Here is a 20,189-nt window from a genome sequence, read left to right as displayed (position 1 = left end):
CTGACTGAATATAAACAAATTTACACAGTTGGGTTAAGGCAGCAATTTTCAACCTTTTTCAACTCCTGGCACATGTGAACTAACTACTAAAATTCTGCGGCACACCAAAAAATATATTTTTTTGCTGATCTGACAAAAAATAAGTATAATTTTGATTGATTCACATCAGACAGCTATTGTTGTGTTGTCTGATATAATTTTTTAATTTGACAATGGAAGGGAAAAGAGGTCAGTGCTCCTGATTAAACAGTCAGATATCGCAAAACTCCCAAACTGAGAGATGCAAATGTAGTGGGAGTTTTCTGATTAATACAATACATCCATGTTTTAGGAGTAAATATGTTAGACTTTGTGAGTCATTTGGTATCTGCTGCAACTATTCAACTGCCCTGATGTAGTGTGAAGGCAGCTAGAGATCAAATACACACAAAGAAATAGGGCTGCATTAATTTTTTTTAATAGAAAGGGGTGCGGGTAAAATTTGGCTTTTTGGGCCATAGTTTGTTGGCCTCGTTGTAGAAGAAGAGTGGATACTGGCAAGGATTTCTTCTTTTGGATGGCAAAGGACAACAGGAAGTGCCTTAGATCAGCCCCTTATCTTCCCTAGGTAGCTCAGCTGTTCCTTTAAGACAGTATGTACCGCAGAAGATTCCTAGCCTGGAAGTCATCACCATGGGAATTTGGGCTGTAACCATCTGTTATAGCTATTTTGGTCAATGAAGAAGAAATAATGGAATCTACTTCTTTGCCTGTGTTAGAGCTGAGAAGAAGAAGGAGTCCACTGTCTCATTTTCTGTGTATCCCCCAGAAGGGCAAGAGGCTCACCGGGTAAAGCCCGGTGAGGCCTAAGGGCAAATTTTTACCCACATGCCTATGTGCTTGGCATGACTCTCTCATTTTAATCCTTACACCAACCCTAGTATGTACAGGTGCTTTATCTTCATATTTATTTTTCAGGTGGAAGAAATAGATGAGGTTCTTGGTCACCATTAGCTTCTGATCCACAAGAGAAATGGTCTTGTGCTTAGGCAAGTGTGTTTTGGGAGTAAGACACCTCCTGCCAAGATTTCTTATTTCACTTTAAGTGTGATAAAATAATGAGGACAGCTCATTACTTCTAGTCCTTACAAGGGCCTGGCAAAGAGTATATATTTTTTTCACTATATCCATGGAAAACTGAGCGCATGGGGGTGAAATAGTTTATGCAACTTTGTCCTTTTAGAAAGCTCAGGGTTAGAGTTCAAGCCAGGACCAGTAAACCACTGGTCAATCCCTTCAAGCCTCTGACCTAAAAAACCAAGTTTAATGTGTTTTAAAATCCTTCCAAACACTTGCTCCATGTAAAGTGAGGAATCATATCAGCTTTGAGGGCTCTAGTGTCCCCAAAGAGAACCTCAGAGGAACAGACAGGCAACCAGCCCCTGTCTGGGCTTGAGAAGTGTGCCCAGGTGCAAAGAACAGAGGCGCGGTGCCCTGTTCCAGGGACCACACCCCAGGCTGCGGGGGCACCTCCTGGCCCACACTGCGTGATGGCTTGTCACAGGGCTGACACTTCCCTCACACACACCTGGCAGGAGGGCGGAGGGAGGCATGTTCTTACCAGCCTGTCATATTAAAGTCCCTGTAGAGCATCTTCTTTCCAAGTTCCTTTCTCTGCACTCTCCTTGGAAACTCCAAATGTGTGAATTCATTTCCCAGCAAGTGAGGCTGCATGAATGCCTAATAGCAAAAAGAAAAAAAAAACCCACACACAGATTTAGAAGAAAAAATAAGACTCAAGGATGTTTTGCAAATTGCAACAGACTGTATTTCAAAAACAACAAAAAAATTCTTTCTCATAGGTTAAGGAAAAGAAGTAGATTTAAGACTCAATGCAAATAAAAATCACCCAGTTAACTGATTGAGGGAGGTCACTTTTTCATTCAAAATGAAAAATTAATTGTAAGCAAAAGCAAGCAGTGCCAAAGTCCTCAGGAAAAGGGACCGCGTTTCTCCCAAGGTTAGCGTTTTCATTCAAATCCAAGATGGTTTCAGTTTTCTGACTCTTCGCCTCAGTTTTCTCTGCTGTCCTCTTGCTCACACCCTTAGTGACCACAGCCTTGTCTTTGAAACCTGCGAGTCTCCACGTCCACACAATGGGCTGAGAGCACAGGCTGGGGATGGATACACCAGACAGAACTTTCTGTTGGACGCCCTCCATTTTGCTCTGCGGTAATTTGATCATGTAATTGGAAGACTTTTCCAGAGCAGATGGCTCCTTCCCCTCCCCCAAATCCCTGTTCACACAACAAAAAGTATTGAGCAAACAGCCACTTAGGGAATTGCTTTGAAACAACAAACAGTCTCATTGTCACGTTCAAAATTCAGACCCAGCTACCCAAAAGATGAAATGCTCACGCGCTAACTTCCCTGCTCAGAGGCTGCACACCACAAGCAAACCTGAGTTTCCCCACACTAAGCAGTATGCCCGTTAGTAGCATCATGGTGAAATGACTCTTTTCTCTCTTTTTGGCAGGGAAATGAGTGGGCAGAGCGAATCACTGCATGACACTGCAGGAAAGCAAGGGATCCCTGCCGCAGGACAGATGGCCATGTCCTCAGTCCACTGGAAACAGGCACCTCCCACAGTCTCTTTCCCAGGACCTGACACCGGCAGCTCTCCCACTGATTCTCACAGTGCTTTAGGGGTGTTTGTTGGGCGTGAGTCATTAGCAGCTAAGGTATCAGGAATAAAAGAAAGCTGGCTGAATTGTCGCCAGGCTGGTCAGACTGGCCAGAGAAAGGAACTCAGAGCCAGCGATTCTGAGCAGCCTTGGGGATGTGGCAGAGGACAGGCCTGGGGGTGAGAAGGGAACTGCCCTTATCATCTGCTGGAGCCCCAACAGGGTCCAGGTCCGCTGGGAATTCTAGGCCCTCTCTGAGGGGCTCTGACACCTCTGCCAGGGATGAGGCTTAGCTGCTGATGGGGATCAGGGACACTCAAACACTGGGTTTTACAGGGAGGGAAGGAAGGGAACTCATATTTAATAGGGCAGGTCGATGGCGTGGGCTTTGGATGAGAGGGACTTAAATTTGAACCCAAGCCCTGCATTTATCATTTATAAGCTGTGTGATTTTTAGGGGGTTACCTCACTCCTCGGGCTTCAGTTATTTTTTTAATCTATATGATAGGATTAATTATATATTTATCTCACACTATTTTAATAATGTCTATAATGCACTTATAATGCACAACTAGTTGTTTCTGTTCATAAGAGAAAATTATTATATCCATTTAATAACCACGGAGTCCTATTACATCCTCACTACTATGCTAAGTGCTTTGTGAGTTCTCATTTCACCCTCCCAACAACCTTTCTGGCTACACAATTTGTGGGGCCCAGTGCAAAATGAAAACGTGGAGCCTCCGTTCAAAACTAAGAATTTAAGACAGTGGCAGCAGAGCATTAAGCCAAGTGCAGGGCCCTGTTCAAATGTACAAGTCACACGCCCCCATGAAGCCAGCTGTGCACACAAGGCATCTACCTATCCTTCTCTTCTATTTTGGTCCGCCCATGAACATTAAGGAATAGAGGCATAAAAAAGTCAATAAAGAGTAGCATCATCCTGGCTGCATGGCTCAGTTAGTTGGAGCACTGTCCTGTACACACACCAAAAGGTTGCAGGTTTGATTTCTGGTCAGGGCACATGTCTGGGTTGTGGGTTAGATTCCTGGTTGGGCATATATGGGAGACAACCTATCAATGTTTCTCTCTCTCTCTCTAAAAATCAGTAGGAACAAGTCCTTGGGTGAGGATTGAAAAAGAAAAACCCCACAACAAAAGACAAGTAGCATCTATTATGTACCCTCTATCACCTCGCAGGACTTAGGACCGTATCAGCATGGAGTTTCTATCTCACCCCTACCTCCCAGGCTGGACTGGCACTGACTTAGCGGTCACTGTGTACCAGATGTTTGATGTGCCTAATATGACTACCCTGACAATCCTACAAAGCATGCGCCATAGACTCAATTTACCACAAGGAAACTAGGCCCGGAGAGGTTAAGACACCCAGTCCCAGGTTATCAGCCAGAACTGGGTGGCTCTAAAGCCTGAGCTTAATATCATGCCCCTACCCCCATCCTAACCCTTACGGTGGTCTTTTAACCTACCCATACACACATTTTCAAAAAAAAGTAAGGGGGCAACAAAACCTGTGATCTCGTTGCTCCTGGACCACAGAGAGTCTGAATCACAGAGGCACCCGTGCGGGTCCAGCTTAACAATAGCACATAGTTGCACACAGCCTGGCCACAAAGGTGTTCCTCACATTATTTTATGACAACTAGAAGAAATAATTTAATAATATGAGGGATTAAGTAAACTAGTGTAAATCCACACCAGAGAATTCTGTGCTGCCGTCTACAATGATGCTGTAGAGAATACGGAGGGACCGAGAAAGAGGTGGACCACCTGTAAAAAGCAGGTGATCAAACAATGTGTGAGTGCAAGAGCTCCTGTGCACTGTGTCACACACACATGGCTCTCTGTGTAAGACACGTGCACAATCGGCCCTCGGTATCCACGGATGGTGGCCGCACACGTTGTCCTACGTTGTTTTGTGTAAGGACCGGAGCTTCTGTGGGGGTCCTGGAACCGGTCCCTCGCAGACACCGAGGATGACGGTATATAAATGAGCATGTGCATGTGTAAACACAGATACATGACACACATGTGTTATTCACAAACACGTTAGGATACAAAGGTCATTCCCAAGTACATTTCTTCAAGCCCAGTGATTAAGAGGAGTAAACGTGCAGAGTTCCAGACGCCTGTTTGCCTCCTATCCGGAGAATGACGGGCCCTTTGCCATGCTGCATCGGGGGCCCTCACACCCAGGTGCACTTGCACAGCAGCTGTAGCGGAAGACCTGCTGAGGCAGGTGTCTGCAGGGTGGCTGGGAGCTCCTCAGCGGCTCTGCCGTCTGCAGCGGCCACCTCACCTTGCCCTCTGAGGACGAACAGGCTCAAAGGGGCCTTAATACCCTGACATCTGTAGCCCCCTCAAATGCAGAGCCTTTGAGGGTCTCAACAAACTGCCCGCTCCCCCATGATAACAAAAGGCCACTGTACTCCATCAATCTAGATGCCCTTTATGAGCTGCGCCATGGTTTTATTAACCTCTAAGGGGAAAATGTCTGCCAATTAAACTATGTATAATGCTTTCTTACTAATATAAATTTTTATCTTATTTTTCTGAAAGAGCTCCTTTAGACTTAGACAAACCTTTATTATCTATCATCATCATGTGTATTTAAAAAGGAATACACAAATGAAGTATATTGGCTAAGGTTTTCCAAACCTGTTTCACATTTAGAATCAATCCATCAGCTCTCATCAGTCATCAACTCTGAGCCATTCATGTGCATGCTTTCCCACACAATAGTGGCCTGTGTTCCGCGGGAGCACTGGTGATGCAGCACGTCTTAAATAATCCACAAAAGAATGACAAGCCTCAAAAGCCAGGGGTGCGAAGTTCTTAAATCAGCTTTGCGGTGATCTCGAGTCAGCTTACTTCTGACGAGCACCGCGGGAATGTGACTGAACAAGTCTCATCTACACCTCCCAAGCCCCTGCCTGCGCACAGCTACTTGGATGCAAAAAGGTTCAAAGAGTGCTTCGTGTTTGACTGCAGGGTTTTCTTCTGAGCTGCTGGACTCCCGCCCCGCAAGTCTAAGGCTGCTCTTTTGATGTTCGCACATGCCCAGGAGATGACATCCACGTCATGCCTGCCATCTGGCCGACAGCAGCAATCAACTGTAAAGTATCCCAGCCTCAGATATGTCAAGAGGAAAAAAGGCATCTTAGCTCCGAAGAAATACTCTAATGTTCAGCCCCCATTAGTGCTGAGGTCACCCTCTTCGATTTCTCTAGTGTTATAGTCATTTCTCTTCCCGTCTTGCTAATTGCCACAACACACTTTCCATGCTGCATGATGTATTTTCTGTCACAGTTGTGGCTGTCACATAATCTGCATATTCCATGTGCACCTCTGGCCCATTTTTACCCTTTTTTAAAATCACCATCCACACCCTAATCTCAGGCCTCCTTCTTACCAGCACTTTCCACTCACGACCACTGCATTTGTCGGACGTGATGGAGTCATTGGCACTGAGGACAAAAAAACAACTCAAGAACTAAGTACAGGTAGAGAAAATAGGTGGTTGACTAATGAAAAAGGAGATGCTAAAATATAACAGGGCATATGTGTTGGTTTGCAAAAGCAAGTGCACTTCTGCGCATTAGTGTATCTTTTTGTGCAACACCTATGAAAGTTTACACAAATGGTCTTAGCTGTTATATCAAAATAATGAAGGGTTTAAACAACAAAAACTTATTTCTCGCAGTTCTGGAGACTGGAAAGTCCAAGGTCAAGGTGCCAGCAGATTGGCTACCTGGTGAGGGCTCTCTTCCTGCTGCGTCTCACCGCCTCCTCACAGGGTCTACCCTCTCTGCTGTCAGAGAGAGAGAAATCGAGCTCCCCTCACCAAGTCTTATCAGATCAGGGCCCCCATCTCACGACCTCATTTAACCACATTACTTCTGGAAAGGCCCTGTCTTGAAATTCAGCATTCAGCACATCACGGGGGTTCGGGCTTCAACATATGAATGGGGTTGATACATGCACAGCTCTCAAATGCATCAAAATGTTATGACATGAATATTTCTACCATTGAATATTAATAAGTTACCTTTGCTTAAAAAAACTAAAACAAAAATTTTTTTGAGAACCTGGTGTTTAAACTAGGTTTTAGAGAATTGTTGAGAAGAAGTCCACTGCCCTTCTTATTCCAATCATCTAAGGGGACTCAAAAGTCACTGGGAAGGGCCGACTAGGGCCCGCTGTTCCCCAACAGGCCAGCGCAGAGGCCATCTGTTCTCAGAAGCAGAGAGGCTTGACCATTTGGGGACTCAGAAGGTTCTTCTCAGGGGCCTGCCCAGCATCGAGGGGTGTGACTGGTTAGTGTTAGCTCCTCAGTGCCGGTCTACCCGTGGGAGGCATCGCTCAGGTCATCACCGTGGAATCCTGAGTGTCGAAAGTGATTCTACCTCTAACTCAAAGTAAGTAACCTATTCACAGTTCAAAGTCTGAAAGTGTGGAATCAGGAGTTTGTTAGGTTCCTTTCAGCCATAAAACCTAGTGAATCCCTGGCTCCAAACTTCCAAGGACAACTGGGGCATGTTTCACTCCACTGCTCGAGCCTGGGTGGCCCATCAATATGCACATGTGACTACGGCGCCTTCCCAGTGCACATTTCACAGGGATGCTGCCTATGGAAAATGCGGACTGTCACAGGGTGAACATCCAAGAAGGGCACAAGTAAAAACTCTCCTAAACATCCCTTTTTTACCTGATATGTGGGATATACTTTATTCCTCTTTGATGATGCTATTTGGATATATGTTAGAAACATCTGCAAGGTGATGCAAATTAATACCAGCTGTGCCTAAATATGTTTGTTATTTTTAAAACCTGAGCTACACTCTCGTGCCTGGCAAAGCACCTAATGCAGTACAGGCTCTACATAAGTATTTCCTGAAAGAATGAACACAGAACATTCTGACCTGCTTTACACGACTGCGTTTGGTGATTATTTAAACTCTACAAAACACCACAATATGGCTTTCAATCTTTTCAAAAAGTTAAAACTAAGTTTCATGCACACAAAAACAAAGTTTTACACACATTACCAAATTTTGGATTTAGCTAACACTTTATAATTTGATAGATTCCTTCCTGTAAAACCACATGTGTATGGGTGGGCGCCACTATACTACTTAAAATTCCCATAATAGTCCATGACCCTAAAAATATCTAAATAATGTTATTTATCTTCTCTACTAATAAGCATGCCAACTACAAATCTAGAAACATAGCTTATAATAAAGTCTAATTTAAAATGTGCTGGCATGTCCCATGTGAAAAAAATGGACTGCTTTTTCTACCTCCATTTCTACCATAAACTTTGAGGCTTTCCCTCCAAGACAGGTAACAGAATGCTTCTGAGAGGACCGGGGACGGGGGAGGTGCACCTGTGTTCATGCGTGTGCCACGAACAGCACCTGGGGGAGCAGCTTGGTAACCACTGCCCTGGTGACACCAAAGGCAGGCCCCCTCTGGCTCTAGAGAACACAGGGCTGCCAAAAGGAGGACATATCCTTGTCACTTAGTGTCTGGGAAGCTAATGAAAAACTTCTAGACGTGATTCCCTCTGGCCAGTGACAAGAAGAAGGAACATCTCTTGGGAAAGGATGCTGGACTACCCTTTTGTGCCAAGAAGTGGCCAGACACCAGGAATGGGGTAGGAGGGCTGCACTTCTTTTTCTGACCATTCTCCTCTCTAGTCCTGGGCAGAAACCAGCTTCACAGGAAGGGGAGAGGGGGAAACAGCACACTGGGAAGAAACAAGACCATCCCATCCCATCCTCATCCTACTGAGAATGTCCGTGTTGCAGAGGGGTTAAACACAGAACAGGAGGGGAACAAGCTGGAAGAAGAGACACCTTTTGGAATTTTCCAGGAAGCCTCTCACTAGAGCAAAGTGGGTGAGAAACCTTAAGCCAGGTCTGTTGGCTCTGGAGTACGTGGACCTGACCTCCACCCTCCTAGGCTGGGGAAGAGCTTGGAGCACCTTGGAAGGTAGGGAGAAAAGGGCAGTGGAAGCAGGAACCTGGATCCCACAGAGTGATATGTATGTAAAGTCTATGAAAGGAGATTGAGCGCCAGGCTTCCTGTGAACACTGAGAAGATGGGTCCTGAGCTTACTCAAAATTACCTGCTGAGAACATAAAATGCTTTCCCTTTTCAATGATTTTTTTTTCTGCTGCTTTGTTGTCAGCTTGCCAGTGAGTGGTGTCAGCCAATAAGGAAACTATCCCAGGTTTGGGGTATCTAGCCAAAGGAATTTGTGCAACTAACACGACATCGTGTGCATGCAAGGTACCATGGGCTACAAATTCAAAGAACAAAAAAAAAGAAGCCCTGGCCAATGTGGCTCAGTTGGTTGGAGCATCATCCCATAGACCAAAAGGGCATGGGTTTGGTAGCTAAATCAGGGCACATACCCAAGTTGCAGGTTCAATCCCTGTTTGGGGTGCGTACATGAAGGCAACCAATCGATGTTTCTTTTCTCTCTATTCACCCCCTTCCTTTCTCTCTAAAACAATGAAAAAATGTCCTTGGGTGAGGAAATAAAGAGAAAGAAAAAGAAAGGAAGGGAGGAAAGAAGGAAGGGAGGAAAGAAGGAAGGGAGGGACCCCTCTGGTCAGACCTCACACAACTGAGGAAGGCCTACACATAGAAATGGAGATATGCCCAGGAACTAAGGCACAGAGAATGGGGAGAGAATCTGACAAGGATCTTGGGAGCTGGTTAGGCAAGGGCTCCAGGGAGAGTACAGCAAGAGCAAGGCCAGGAGGCAGGAGGTGGACTGGTGTGAGGAGGGTTGTGGGAGCTGCTCCTCAGAGAGCAGTGTGGGATAGAGATGCCGCTGGGGTGGGCTCCCTGAGGAGCCCGTCCTGCCACTTCACCTTGGGCTCCTGCAGGGGGACAAGGAGGGCCTCTGCTGCCAAGGGTAACTATAGTTAAATAAAGTGCAAGTACTTCCTATAAAAACTTTTCAATGAAAAAGAAAGTTTGTGTGTGTACACACACACAGTAAAGTGCTTGTATCATGGTGTATAGGTTGGTGAATTTTCACAAATTGAATGTACTCTTGTAATTGACATCCAGGTCAAGAAATAGAAAATGACCAGCACCCTGTGGTCAGGATACCGTCCAATCACTGCTGTCCCCCCAAAGAAGAGCACTACCCTAACCTCCAGATTGGGTGTGCCCACCTCTGTGGAATCCTATCGGCAGCCCCCTTCGCTGGAAGCCTGGGAGATTCACCCCCGATGTTGTGTGCAGTTTCCTCTGTTCACTCCGAGGGCGGCACGGCACTCCATCCTGCGACTCGGCCGTGTTCACCCATCCTGCTGTCTGGGGCGAGTGGGCAGTTCCTGTTTCGTCTATTACAGACGGTGCCGATGCTCATCCTGGTCTCTCGGTGAACGTGTGTACGCACTTCGATTAGGTACACACCTCAGGGTGGAACTACTCAGCTTCAGGACTGACTGCCTAACCCTTTTTCAAAATAGTTGTTCTAATTTCCACTCCCATCAGCAGAAAACAGAAAGTAAAAAGACTCGTGTTAAATGAGAAAACAGATTCCATAACAGGAAATAATCTGTAAAATCCTCTAACTAGAAAACTTTTATCTGCATTAATTTTTCAAATGTTCAGATCACTCAACATTTGAAAGGAAGTTATCAAAATGAGGGTTTTCAGTGTTCAACACAAATCTTTTTAAAAATTGAGTAATTTATCCTCTTTCTTGCCCTTAAGGAGGGAAAAATCCTCCTCAAATTATATGAGAGGAGGACTGGAAGCCTTCCATTTCAAGATGATTTATCATGATAGAAAGTCTAAGGTCACAAATGCAATGAAATGAGTAACGGCAGCCAAACCACAGGCAACCGCTGCCGGCGAAACGAGACGGCCCCTTCACAGCTGGGGCTGACTGCCGGGTTTACAGGGCAGAAACAGAGCATTTTGTTTGGGGTTAAAAAAATGAAGGAAAAATGTGAAATGGCTGAGATCTAAATATGCGCGGGTTGAAGTCCTTCATAAAGAATTCTCAGTCTTAATTTGTCCTTAAAAACCTCAGAGTAACAAGAACTGAGCTTGTATGTATAAGCTATGGTAGAACAGAATATTTATGAGATTCTGTCTGGTTTATGTGGATGTCAAGAAAGGTTCACGTTTAAATTTCACCCAGGACCGTGCTGATCAACCAGAGGGAAGTAGCATGCCCCTAAAATAACTTTAAAATTGTAAAATCTATAACATGATAAAGAAGCCACATGGAAACTGGTATGCAAATGGATATATTAAACAAAATTGCTAGATTTGTCAACTCTACAACAGTTTATAGAATAGGGGATAAAAACTATTCGTTTACATAAAACATATAAGGTTTCCATATTCATTTGCTTAATGCTTTCTCTTCCTAAGTAAAAACCTGAGGAAAGGCATTCATTTAAAGAGAGAACTCATGCCGGCAAGTAAGAATACGCCTCCATTTCTTTAATCTCTTTGCATATGCTAATGGAACCTAGAAATTTTATAAAAGGCCACAGAAGTAATCTGCATGGCAGGATGGCCATGAAAAAGTTCTTCCTGTATAGATTTGAAAACAAAGAGATTTTACTTGGCCTCTGATGGAGGCACTATGGTGAGCACACTACAAATACTAACTCACTGATTCTCACACCAGTCCTGTGAGGCTCCTCGAATTGCTCTATTTCACAGGGGAAGCGTCTGGAGCACAGCAAATATTTTATGGACAGCTAAGTGTTTGCCCTAATAAGCCCCAGTGAATCCAATGTGCCTCTCTGAGGGCATATTTAAGTTTAATATATTTAAAGGCTGCACGGTATTGTCTTGCTTCTTTACACCAAAATCCATTCTGAAAGTACCCTATGGTGTTATGTGCCCAACTTTTTAGTCAGTGTGCTGGGTGGTGGGGACAGGGGGCTTTAGAGGGTCTAAGCATTGCATGTGTGTAGCAACTGTGCAGAAAGATCAATAAAAAAAAAGAAAATTTAGGGATACGTCCTCATGATTATTTTGTTCAGCTGTATGGAATCCATTTTCTTAGCTCTGCATAGTAAGTTTACGATGCCTCAATGTCAAGTCTCTGACCCCACCCTACCTGGAATAAACCGAACATCCATTGATATTCTTTTTCAAAATCAAGGATCTGGAAGTGGTGAGGTTCGGTGAGGAGGGGCAGCACCTTCCCAGTCTCCCCGGAACCCAGGCAGTGCCCCTGGGGCAGCCACGTGGAAGCTCTGCCTCTGAGCCCCGGGCAGGGCCAGCCTCGTGCTCTAAAACTGGCCGGGCTTCTTTGTGGTGCCTGGGACAATGGGGCCTACAGTAAACACAAAAAACGTCAACCACTTCAGCCTCCCACTTTTTCATTAGACAGTTTTAAACTCACACGCCATTCTGCGAAGGGGGTGTTAAATGGGGGTTGGAGTACATTTTGCCATGACTCAGGCATCAGGCGAAGCAGAGTGGTGGCAATGGTGCTTCTCCGTGACTAGCGCCAGTCTCTCAGACTCAACAACCTGTTCTCATGGTTAAGGGAGATGTCGAGGTGGCGGGTCAGTCACTTTTACGCACTGGCATACTTCACCCTCCCAATTATGGCCTCCTGTCTTAAAAGCAAGTTCAGGCTTGAGGAATATCCTCTTGGGAAGATAACTCTTGACACTTTCCAAGCCCGGCACCAGGGGAACGACAGGCAAGCAGAGCAAGACTCGGTGCGGGAGGTTGGGGGCAGTCCCAAGGACACTGCGAGAAACTGTCTCGGATAATGTTGCACTCATGTGTCTCACATGTGCATTTGAAACCCACTTTTCTCTCTTCTGGGTTTCGCCCTTGATGAAAAACAGCTGCAGAGCTGGATTGTCTACAAGGACAGAAGTACATGATGGTTTGAAGGTTTGATGATACCAGCACATCTTAATGTAATCAAATCAGAGTTTAAAATATGTCTGGCAGAACAGAAGGGAAGCCATCACGCTCACATCTACCAGCTAGCGAGGTGCCCCTGACGGAGACCCCTTGCTGGCTGTCACCGAAAGCAAAGGTGGGGGCGACTTCCTGAAGGCCACAGCAGAAAGCTCTGCTGAGAAACGCTCTCAGACCAGATTGCTTTCCCTCCCATCTGAGCCTTGACTCCATCAAAACATTCTGTCTAGTTTGGCAGACCCCTTCAATGTTTTATTTCAATTACCCTGGAAACATTAAAAAAAAAAACAAAACCCATCAACAGAAGAGCAAGGCTTATTCATGACTATAGGATCATCATATCTCCCTAGCTGCGGGGGAAGAAGTCACAGCCCCCGACCCCTTCATGACACACCTGCCACATTCTGTGTGAACACGTCAAACCCACAAGGTGGCCTGATTGATCACCCTGCCCCAGAATCTACGGAACAAAGTTCACGTTACCCCGAGAGCTGCAGGCAGGGCCCTCTGAGGTCAGGATGCAAGACCAAACAAAATTAATGTGCCTGCCACATCCATCATCTTGTAATCTGCTTCCAGTTCTATAATCCTCCCAAATCCAGACTGTGCATACCAAGGACATTCCTCTTCCACGTAGATCAAAATAGCTCGTGTGCAAAGGGCTCTCAACCCTCCCTACCTCCAAGAAAATCATTAACCGTTTCTACAAGTCAAATAGTCCTGGGACTGAAGGCAGCTGCTCAAATCAAGTCTTGAAGAACCTGGAAGTTTTAATAATTCTGTCATAAATGTTTCTTCACGCATCATAAAAATAAAATGTAATCTGACCTCAGAATGAAGAATACATTGTTAACTTCCCTGCTATGTACTAACTTGTTTAAATCACATAAACAATACAACTATCCGCCCTGGCTGGTGTGGCCCAGCAGATTGAACGCCAGCCTGAGAACCAAGGGGTCACTGGTTCAATTCCCAGTCAGGGCACATGCCTGGGTTGCCGACCAGGTCCCCTGGTGGGAAGTGGGGTGTGCACAAGAGGCAACCACACACTGATGTTTCTTTCCCTCTCTTTCTTCTTGCCTTCCCCTCTCTCTAAAAATAAATAAATAAAAATCTTTAAAAAGAGTTTTTTAAAAAACGATACAACTATCCTCACACTAAATGGTTTCACAATTTGTTCAGGAAAACTATAAAAAAAAAAGAATTGGTAAAATGAGATGCACTCGAAATTATAAAATATATACTATATTTTATATTACCATGGGATTACATCTCATTTCAACTTTGGAACATATAATAAATATCTCAAGGGAAGTACTCCTAACATGTCACTCAGGAGCAAGGAGATTCAGAGATTCTGTGTGAGGGGCTTAAGGCCACAGAGCCCAAGGCTGGAGCTGGGCTGGGAAAAGTCCACATCATACTTCGTTTCCCTCCCACTGGAATTATTTTCAAGATTTTACCCTAAAAAGTCTGAATTCTCTCAATACATAAGATTTCACTACAAGGTTACGTTATGCCATCAATCCTCTGATTCAAATACTTCACAGGGGCTTGCACCGTTGGTCACGTGACTATTAGCTCTGGGTGTGTCCGTCTCACAGGTCTCACAGGTCTCACAGCGTGTGTTCTTAGGCTCCTAACCAAAATAGGAAGTTCGACGACCAGGATATTTTATGTTCTGTTCATTCACACTCCTGTTGTCTGGGGAGAAAAGTTTTAGTTACAGAGAACCTTATACTATTGAGGAGTAAGGATGACCAAGAATGAGGACAGTGTTATTACTTTTTAGAAATTCAGACATTAGGCTCAGTTCTGTGGACTAACAGTATCCACACTGATTGTTTAAGAGTGACACAAAATATACATTAATCTTAGGAACATTAGGAATGATTTGTTTCAAGATTTTATTTATTTATTTTTAGAGAGAGGGGAAGGGAGAGAGAAAGAGGGGGAAAAAACATCGATGTGTGAGATAAATATTCATCGGTTGGCTGCCTCTCACACGCATCCCAATCAGGGACCTGGCCCACAACCCACGCATGTGCCCTGACCAGGAATCGAACCCACAATCTTTCGCTTTGTGAGATGACACTTAACCAAGTGAGTCATGCTGATCAAGGCAAGAGTGATTACTAAGTAAAAACAAGGAGAAAAATATTACTGTGCTTTGTGGGCCAGTAGGATTTGAAATGGCAAGACTTTGATTCACCAAACAATAACCAAATGAGTACTAGGTGCTGCAAAAGAATTCTACATGCGGTATTCCATTTAACCCTTACACCTGCCTTCTGAGGTATTACACTCATTGCTGAAGATGATGATGAAACTGGGGATCAGTACAGGGCCTTGTTGAAATCACAGACACAATTACGTGACAAAGCTGGTACCTGAAGCTGCACACATCTTTTTCCAACCGTCTCAAAACAGACACCTGATATTCAGGAACCTGACAAATGTCAGCATTCCTACCTGACTTCAGAAGTTAACACTGTAAGCTTTGGTTTCATTCAGGTAACAAAAATGTGGAATTGTTTCAAAATAAGAAAGGTGAACCTGTGATCACCCACTGCCTCCAGCAAGAAAACAGGAAATAGTTTCCACTAAGGGGCAAGGCGGCGATGAAGACAGGGTGCCATCGGGGCCGGGAGGCATAGGACTGGTGCCCGCCATGGCAGGTCTCCGGGGAAGGCGGAGCAGAGAGTACTGAGCGGTGCTGATCCAGGTGTCAGTCTGAATACTGGTTCCTCCTCTCAGTCATTCAACAGACCCCCCTTTACTACCTCCTCTGGCAGTATGAAGTGACTGAGGAAGGGGCCTGCCCTCCAGGGCTCAGTCTGCAAGGGGGGGCTGCAGTTGGAACAAGCAGTGCAATACTGTACACTGAAGGCCTCGACAGAGCGCTGTGTGAGCGCTGGGACTGACCCCCCTGGGAAGGTCAGGGGCCTCTTCCTGGAGGAAGTGACATTTGCTTTGGGGTCTCAAAGAACAAGGAGGAGTTTTCCTGGCAGAGAAGAGCAGAAGGGTCATCCAGGCAGGCAAATTTCCAAAGGCATGGAGGCTGGAGAGATTGCGGTGTGTCCTGTAAGTGGAAGACTGCTGTCTGTGGCTGCTGCCTGGGATGCAGGGTGGTATCGGTGGGGGCGGCAGCGTGATGATGCTGGAAAGATGGGAAGGGCCCACGATTCTGGGTCTGCCGAGTGTGGCCTGCATTCTATTCTGTGCACTGGGGAAGCCAAAGGTTTTTAGGCAGGGAAGTGAGGAGGGCTGTGATTAGATCACGTGTGTGGTTTTGTGGGTGATGGATTGGAGAGCACCACAGAGGTGGCAAGGGGGCTGCTGTGATGAACTCTACTTGGAAGACACCCTGGAGGATCTAAGGCCCTTGGTGACCCTCTAATCCAGTTCTCCATTTTATAAGTGACAAACTGAGGTCGGGAAATGTTAAAAGACTCGCACAAAGCTTCCCAGCTGGCAAGTAACAGAGCTGGGACCACAGTGAAGACCTTCCACGGATGCTGCAGTATCCCTTCCATCGGCCCCGACTACCAAAGAAAATGAAGGGCTCTCAAGCCTGGGCCCCTAGCCCTGGCCAGTGTGGCCCAGTTGCTCGGGTGGTAGCTGCAAATTGAAAGGTCGCCAGTTCGATTCCCAGTCACAGCACATGCCTAGGTTGCAGGTTCAGTCCTCAATCTGTGTGCAAGGCAAGTGATCAATGTTTCTCTCTCACACTGATGTTTCTCTCCCTCTCTTTCTCCCTCCCTCCCCTTCTCTCTAAAATGAAAAATAAAATAAAATTGAAAGAAAGTAAGTCTGGGAGCCTAGGAGTGGCTTCAGGTGGATCTGCTTGAAAACAACAACAGAAAGATTAGAAAACAAGAGTTCGTAAAGGAGTGAAGAAATGTTTTAACATTGGTTCTGGATTCCTGCTGTTTCATGTACCAGATAACTACCCAAAGCAACACAACTAGTTACTGAGTAAAACAAACAAAAAGACAGATGAGAAAATATAGGGAAAGTGTCTAAATTGACCCAAGTAATCAAATCCTGGCCGTTCACACATGCCGAAATTCAGACGCAGGAACAAAGTCCTTTCTGAGGGGCCTGGATCTATTCTGTTCCAAGAGCAGAGCCTCACTGCTTTAGCTATGTTGTCTAAAAAGAGAGCCAGCGGCCAAGAAAACGTTTCATCCACAAAACTATTCACACAGTGAGTCCCCAAAGATGCCCCACCAAAAGGAATCTAGGAGGAGGAGCCAAGTCACTGAGCCGAGAGTCTAACCCTAACGCCCTACCCTCTGTCATTTCAGGGCAGGGAGGTCTGTTCTGTTTTCCAGAAAACTCAACTCTTCAAGTAAAGCAAAAATTCTCAAGATCTGAAAAACCCAACACCCCCGTACAGCCCCCCGGAAGACAGTGATCTACATGAAGAATTTATTTTCAGGGTAGAAACAGATTTTCTGACACCTGCATCTCTCCCAAAGAGACCTCCTATTGGCGTGTGAAGTGAGTGGCGTGTCAGCGGGATCTGGGCGCTGCCATCCTTCTTGAGATGCGATTCAGGCCGGGCCCCTCTGTTTAAATGAGAGCGAGTGGCAAGGCCAGCCAAGGAAGAAGGTGTCTGCATTCTTCAACACCGCATTTCACATTGTGAGTACCAAACCATTAGAGGAAACAGAGCATGCTGTGGCTTCGACTGGCCACAGATGGGAGAAAATCAGCCACCATAATAAATTCACGGGGGTGGGGGTAGCGTCACACACGGAGCCAGGATGTGTGCTCCAGAAGGTGTGTGGGGGCGTCCGCACCATATGCCGTTTGACTGCTGTGGGCCTGCTCCCTGTCAGCAGCGACACATTCCTCCGAAGCGGCCCCAACGCCGTCCCTGACGCCGGGGCGCTCTGCCAAGCCTACGTGACTCTTACCAGGTACTGAAGTCGCTGGCGCTCGGTCTCGGGGGTGAATTCCGAAGACATGGGGATGATTTCTCCATTTCTGATGATTATGGCCCTGAAATGGTGAAAATGCATTGTCAGCAGCCGATCTCACAGGTGCCCCGATTCTGAGTCAAAGCCGCAGGCTGGCTGAGAACACAAATGAAGTGCCCAGGTGACACTTTCTCCTCCACCCTGCACGGCAAAGTTTCCTGCCACCAGCTCCGGGTCCCCACCACATTGCAGGTATCTGTCCTTTAAAAACATCATGTTCTCGGGAGCTTACATGTACTTTCCCTGCTCCCTGGACCCATGCATTAATGCTGGGCTCCAGGTATACTACTTGGCATGCCAGAGATTTTCAGTGAATAAATGAAGGATGAAAACAGAGGCTCTCTCTAGACTACTGTTCTCCAGTAGAACTTTTTCCTTTAAAAAAAAATATCTATTTATTTATTTTTAGGGAGGGAGAAAGAGAAAAAGAGGAACATCAATATGTGGTTGTTTCTCATATGCCCCCTACTGGGGACTTGGCCTGCAACCCAGGCAAGTGTCCTGACTGGGAATCAAACCAGCAACCCTTTGGTTCACAGGCCCATGCTCAATCCACTGAGCCACACCAGCCTGGGCCCCACTAGAACTTTCTGTGATAATAGAATGTTTTAACCTGTGCAGTCCTACATGGCAGCTATGTGTGGGTACGGAGCATTTGAGTTGCAATCAGGGCAGCCAAGAAACGAAATTTTCAATTTTATTTCATTTTCATTAATTTAGCTTTACGTTCAAGCAGTCACAAGTGGCTGGTGTTTAATGTAGTCGACAGTACAGTTCTAGACCCTTGTTACTCAGTGTCTGTGGGCCAGGAGCACTGGCCTCACCTTGAAACTTGTTAGAAATGCTGACTCTCAGGTGCCACCCTGGACTTGCTGCATCAGAATCTGGATTGTAGTAAGATCTCCAGGCGATTTGTAGGCTCCTCAGGACCTGAGGGCACCTGACCCTGGGTTTCTAGGGTGACAGCCTGGGTCCAAGAAAATCCACTCTTGTCTCATCTTAAAGCTCAGGAAATTCACACACTCCCAAAAATGTGCCTAAGTGCTACTGCTGACTCAAGGACTTTTGAGAGAACACAGCCCCCCACAGCAGATGTCTAAAGGAGAGGCTGCAGGATCAATACCCATGGAGTGACCTTTCCAAGGCCCATTCCCGGCGGGGCCTCCTGCGCTTAGACCTCGTTCGAGAGTGGTCCCTGACAGCCACTTCCCAGCTATTGATCGCTTATGGTGGAGGGTTGCCATTTCTATGACACATGGAAGTGGCCCGGGGAATTGCATTCTGTTCTAACCCAAAGCTCCCTGTAACCAGGCAGCACCTGAGACCTGACACACTTCTCTGTGAAGACCCACAAACACAGAAGTGCCTGTGATGAGCTCAGCTCTGGGCGACGCCCCAATGACTCCAGGAGAGGTTGCGTTCTTTGCACTGACAAGCCTCCCCCGTCCCCGGCATAGCCCCCTCCGGCTGCAGAGGCAGTCCCTGATGAAGAAACAGTCCCTGCAATGGCCGCAGCTGCCACGACATCCCCCCCCACAAACCACTTACCACCTGTGCCCAGTTGCCATTTGCCATAGAATCTAGTGGTGGTGGTGTGGGGGAGGGGGAAGGCAGGCAAGGGAGGTGATGACAAAAATCTTGGGGACTTTGGAGAATTTGGGGTCTTGGAGAAAAATGGTAGAAGCTGTGAAAAGTGGAAACATTTAAGGGAGCTGATTCTACAAAGAGGATGGCCCCTGCTTTGATATTTGTGTCACTTCTTTTCATATGCTGCCAAAACCAGGACAAATTAAAGACTCCTTCTTATAAACCTAGAGCCACTTGTAAAATGTACCCCCCCCCCAAAGGTGGCATCCCCCATCCGCCTATCAGTGTGAGTTCACTGAAGTCCTGGTCATCAGCTGAGAATAACTACAATAAGGGAGCAGGGACTTTGACAGAGGATGGAGAAACTTGAAGGTCTAGGTTAGGGCCAACTCTTAAAGTAGCAAGAAGGGCCCTGAGAACCTGGGGAAGGGCAGCAAGAGTCATGAAGTCATAAATGCCCAGGGCAGCAAGAGTCATGAAGTCATAAATGCCCACGGCAACCTTCTGTTTCAAACTTTTACTTAAAGCTAGTCTTAACTCTTTTTCTTCCCTTTTTCTACATCACCCCTGAATTCCAGCTTCCAGGCTCAGAGTAGGAAAGGTGGATATCCAGGAAGGAAGTAAAAGATAATGGGAAAAAGAAGGAAAACAGGGAGGTCAGACAGGAGGTAGGAACCCAGGACGGGGAAGGCCTGTAGACTGGCCTGCGGGGAGGGGCCAACACGCCCACCAGGGCACAGAAGCTTCTCCTCTGGACCTACTTGTCAGGAGGTCCGGGCCCTGGTTTATCCTGTGCATTCTCCTCCTCCAAACGCTTGGCATTGTGCCTGTCACACGGCATAAGCCTGACGAGTATTTATTAAATGGAGGAACAGATGAGACAACTTAGGAGAAACTCTTTGCTGAATTTGAGGCAAAGAGAGACAACTAAGAGGCAGCAGCCGTCTGCTTACATAAGTAAAGTGGGGCCAAGTTCACGGAGTCATGAGGGGCC

At 46.3% G+C, this 20,189-nt stretch overlaps 1 protein-coding gene across 1 annotated transcript in view; it reads right to left on the bottom strand.

Annotated features, from left to right (window-relative positions):
• PPM1H (protein phosphatase, Mg2+/Mn2+ dependent 1H) overlaps positions 1–20,189 on the bottom strand; it is a 236,520-nt gene that overhangs the window by 60,993 nt on the left and 155,338 nt on the right. Inside the window, exons 5-6 of the mRNA XM_045828954.1 lie at positions 17,546–17,630; positions 1,601–1,719 (exon numbers count right to left, since the gene is read on the bottom strand). Coding sequence (XP_045684910.1) covers positions 1,601–1,719; positions 17,546–17,630 — 204 coding nt within the window. The remainder of the gene's footprint in view (positions 1–1,600; positions 1,720–17,545; positions 17,631–20,189) is intronic.

Source organism: Phyllostomus hastatus, unplaced genomic scaffold, assembly GCF_019186645.2.
Source record: "Phyllostomus hastatus isolate PE091 unplaced genomic scaffold, TTU_PhHast_1.1 phas_scaffold_93, whole genome shotgun sequence".
Taxonomy (NCBI): domain Eukaryota; kingdom Metazoa; phylum Chordata; class Mammalia; order Chiroptera; family Phyllostomidae; genus Phyllostomus; species Phyllostomus hastatus.
Note: the sequence above shows the minus strand (reverse complement) of the source record. Positions and strands in the feature narration are given on the sequence as shown.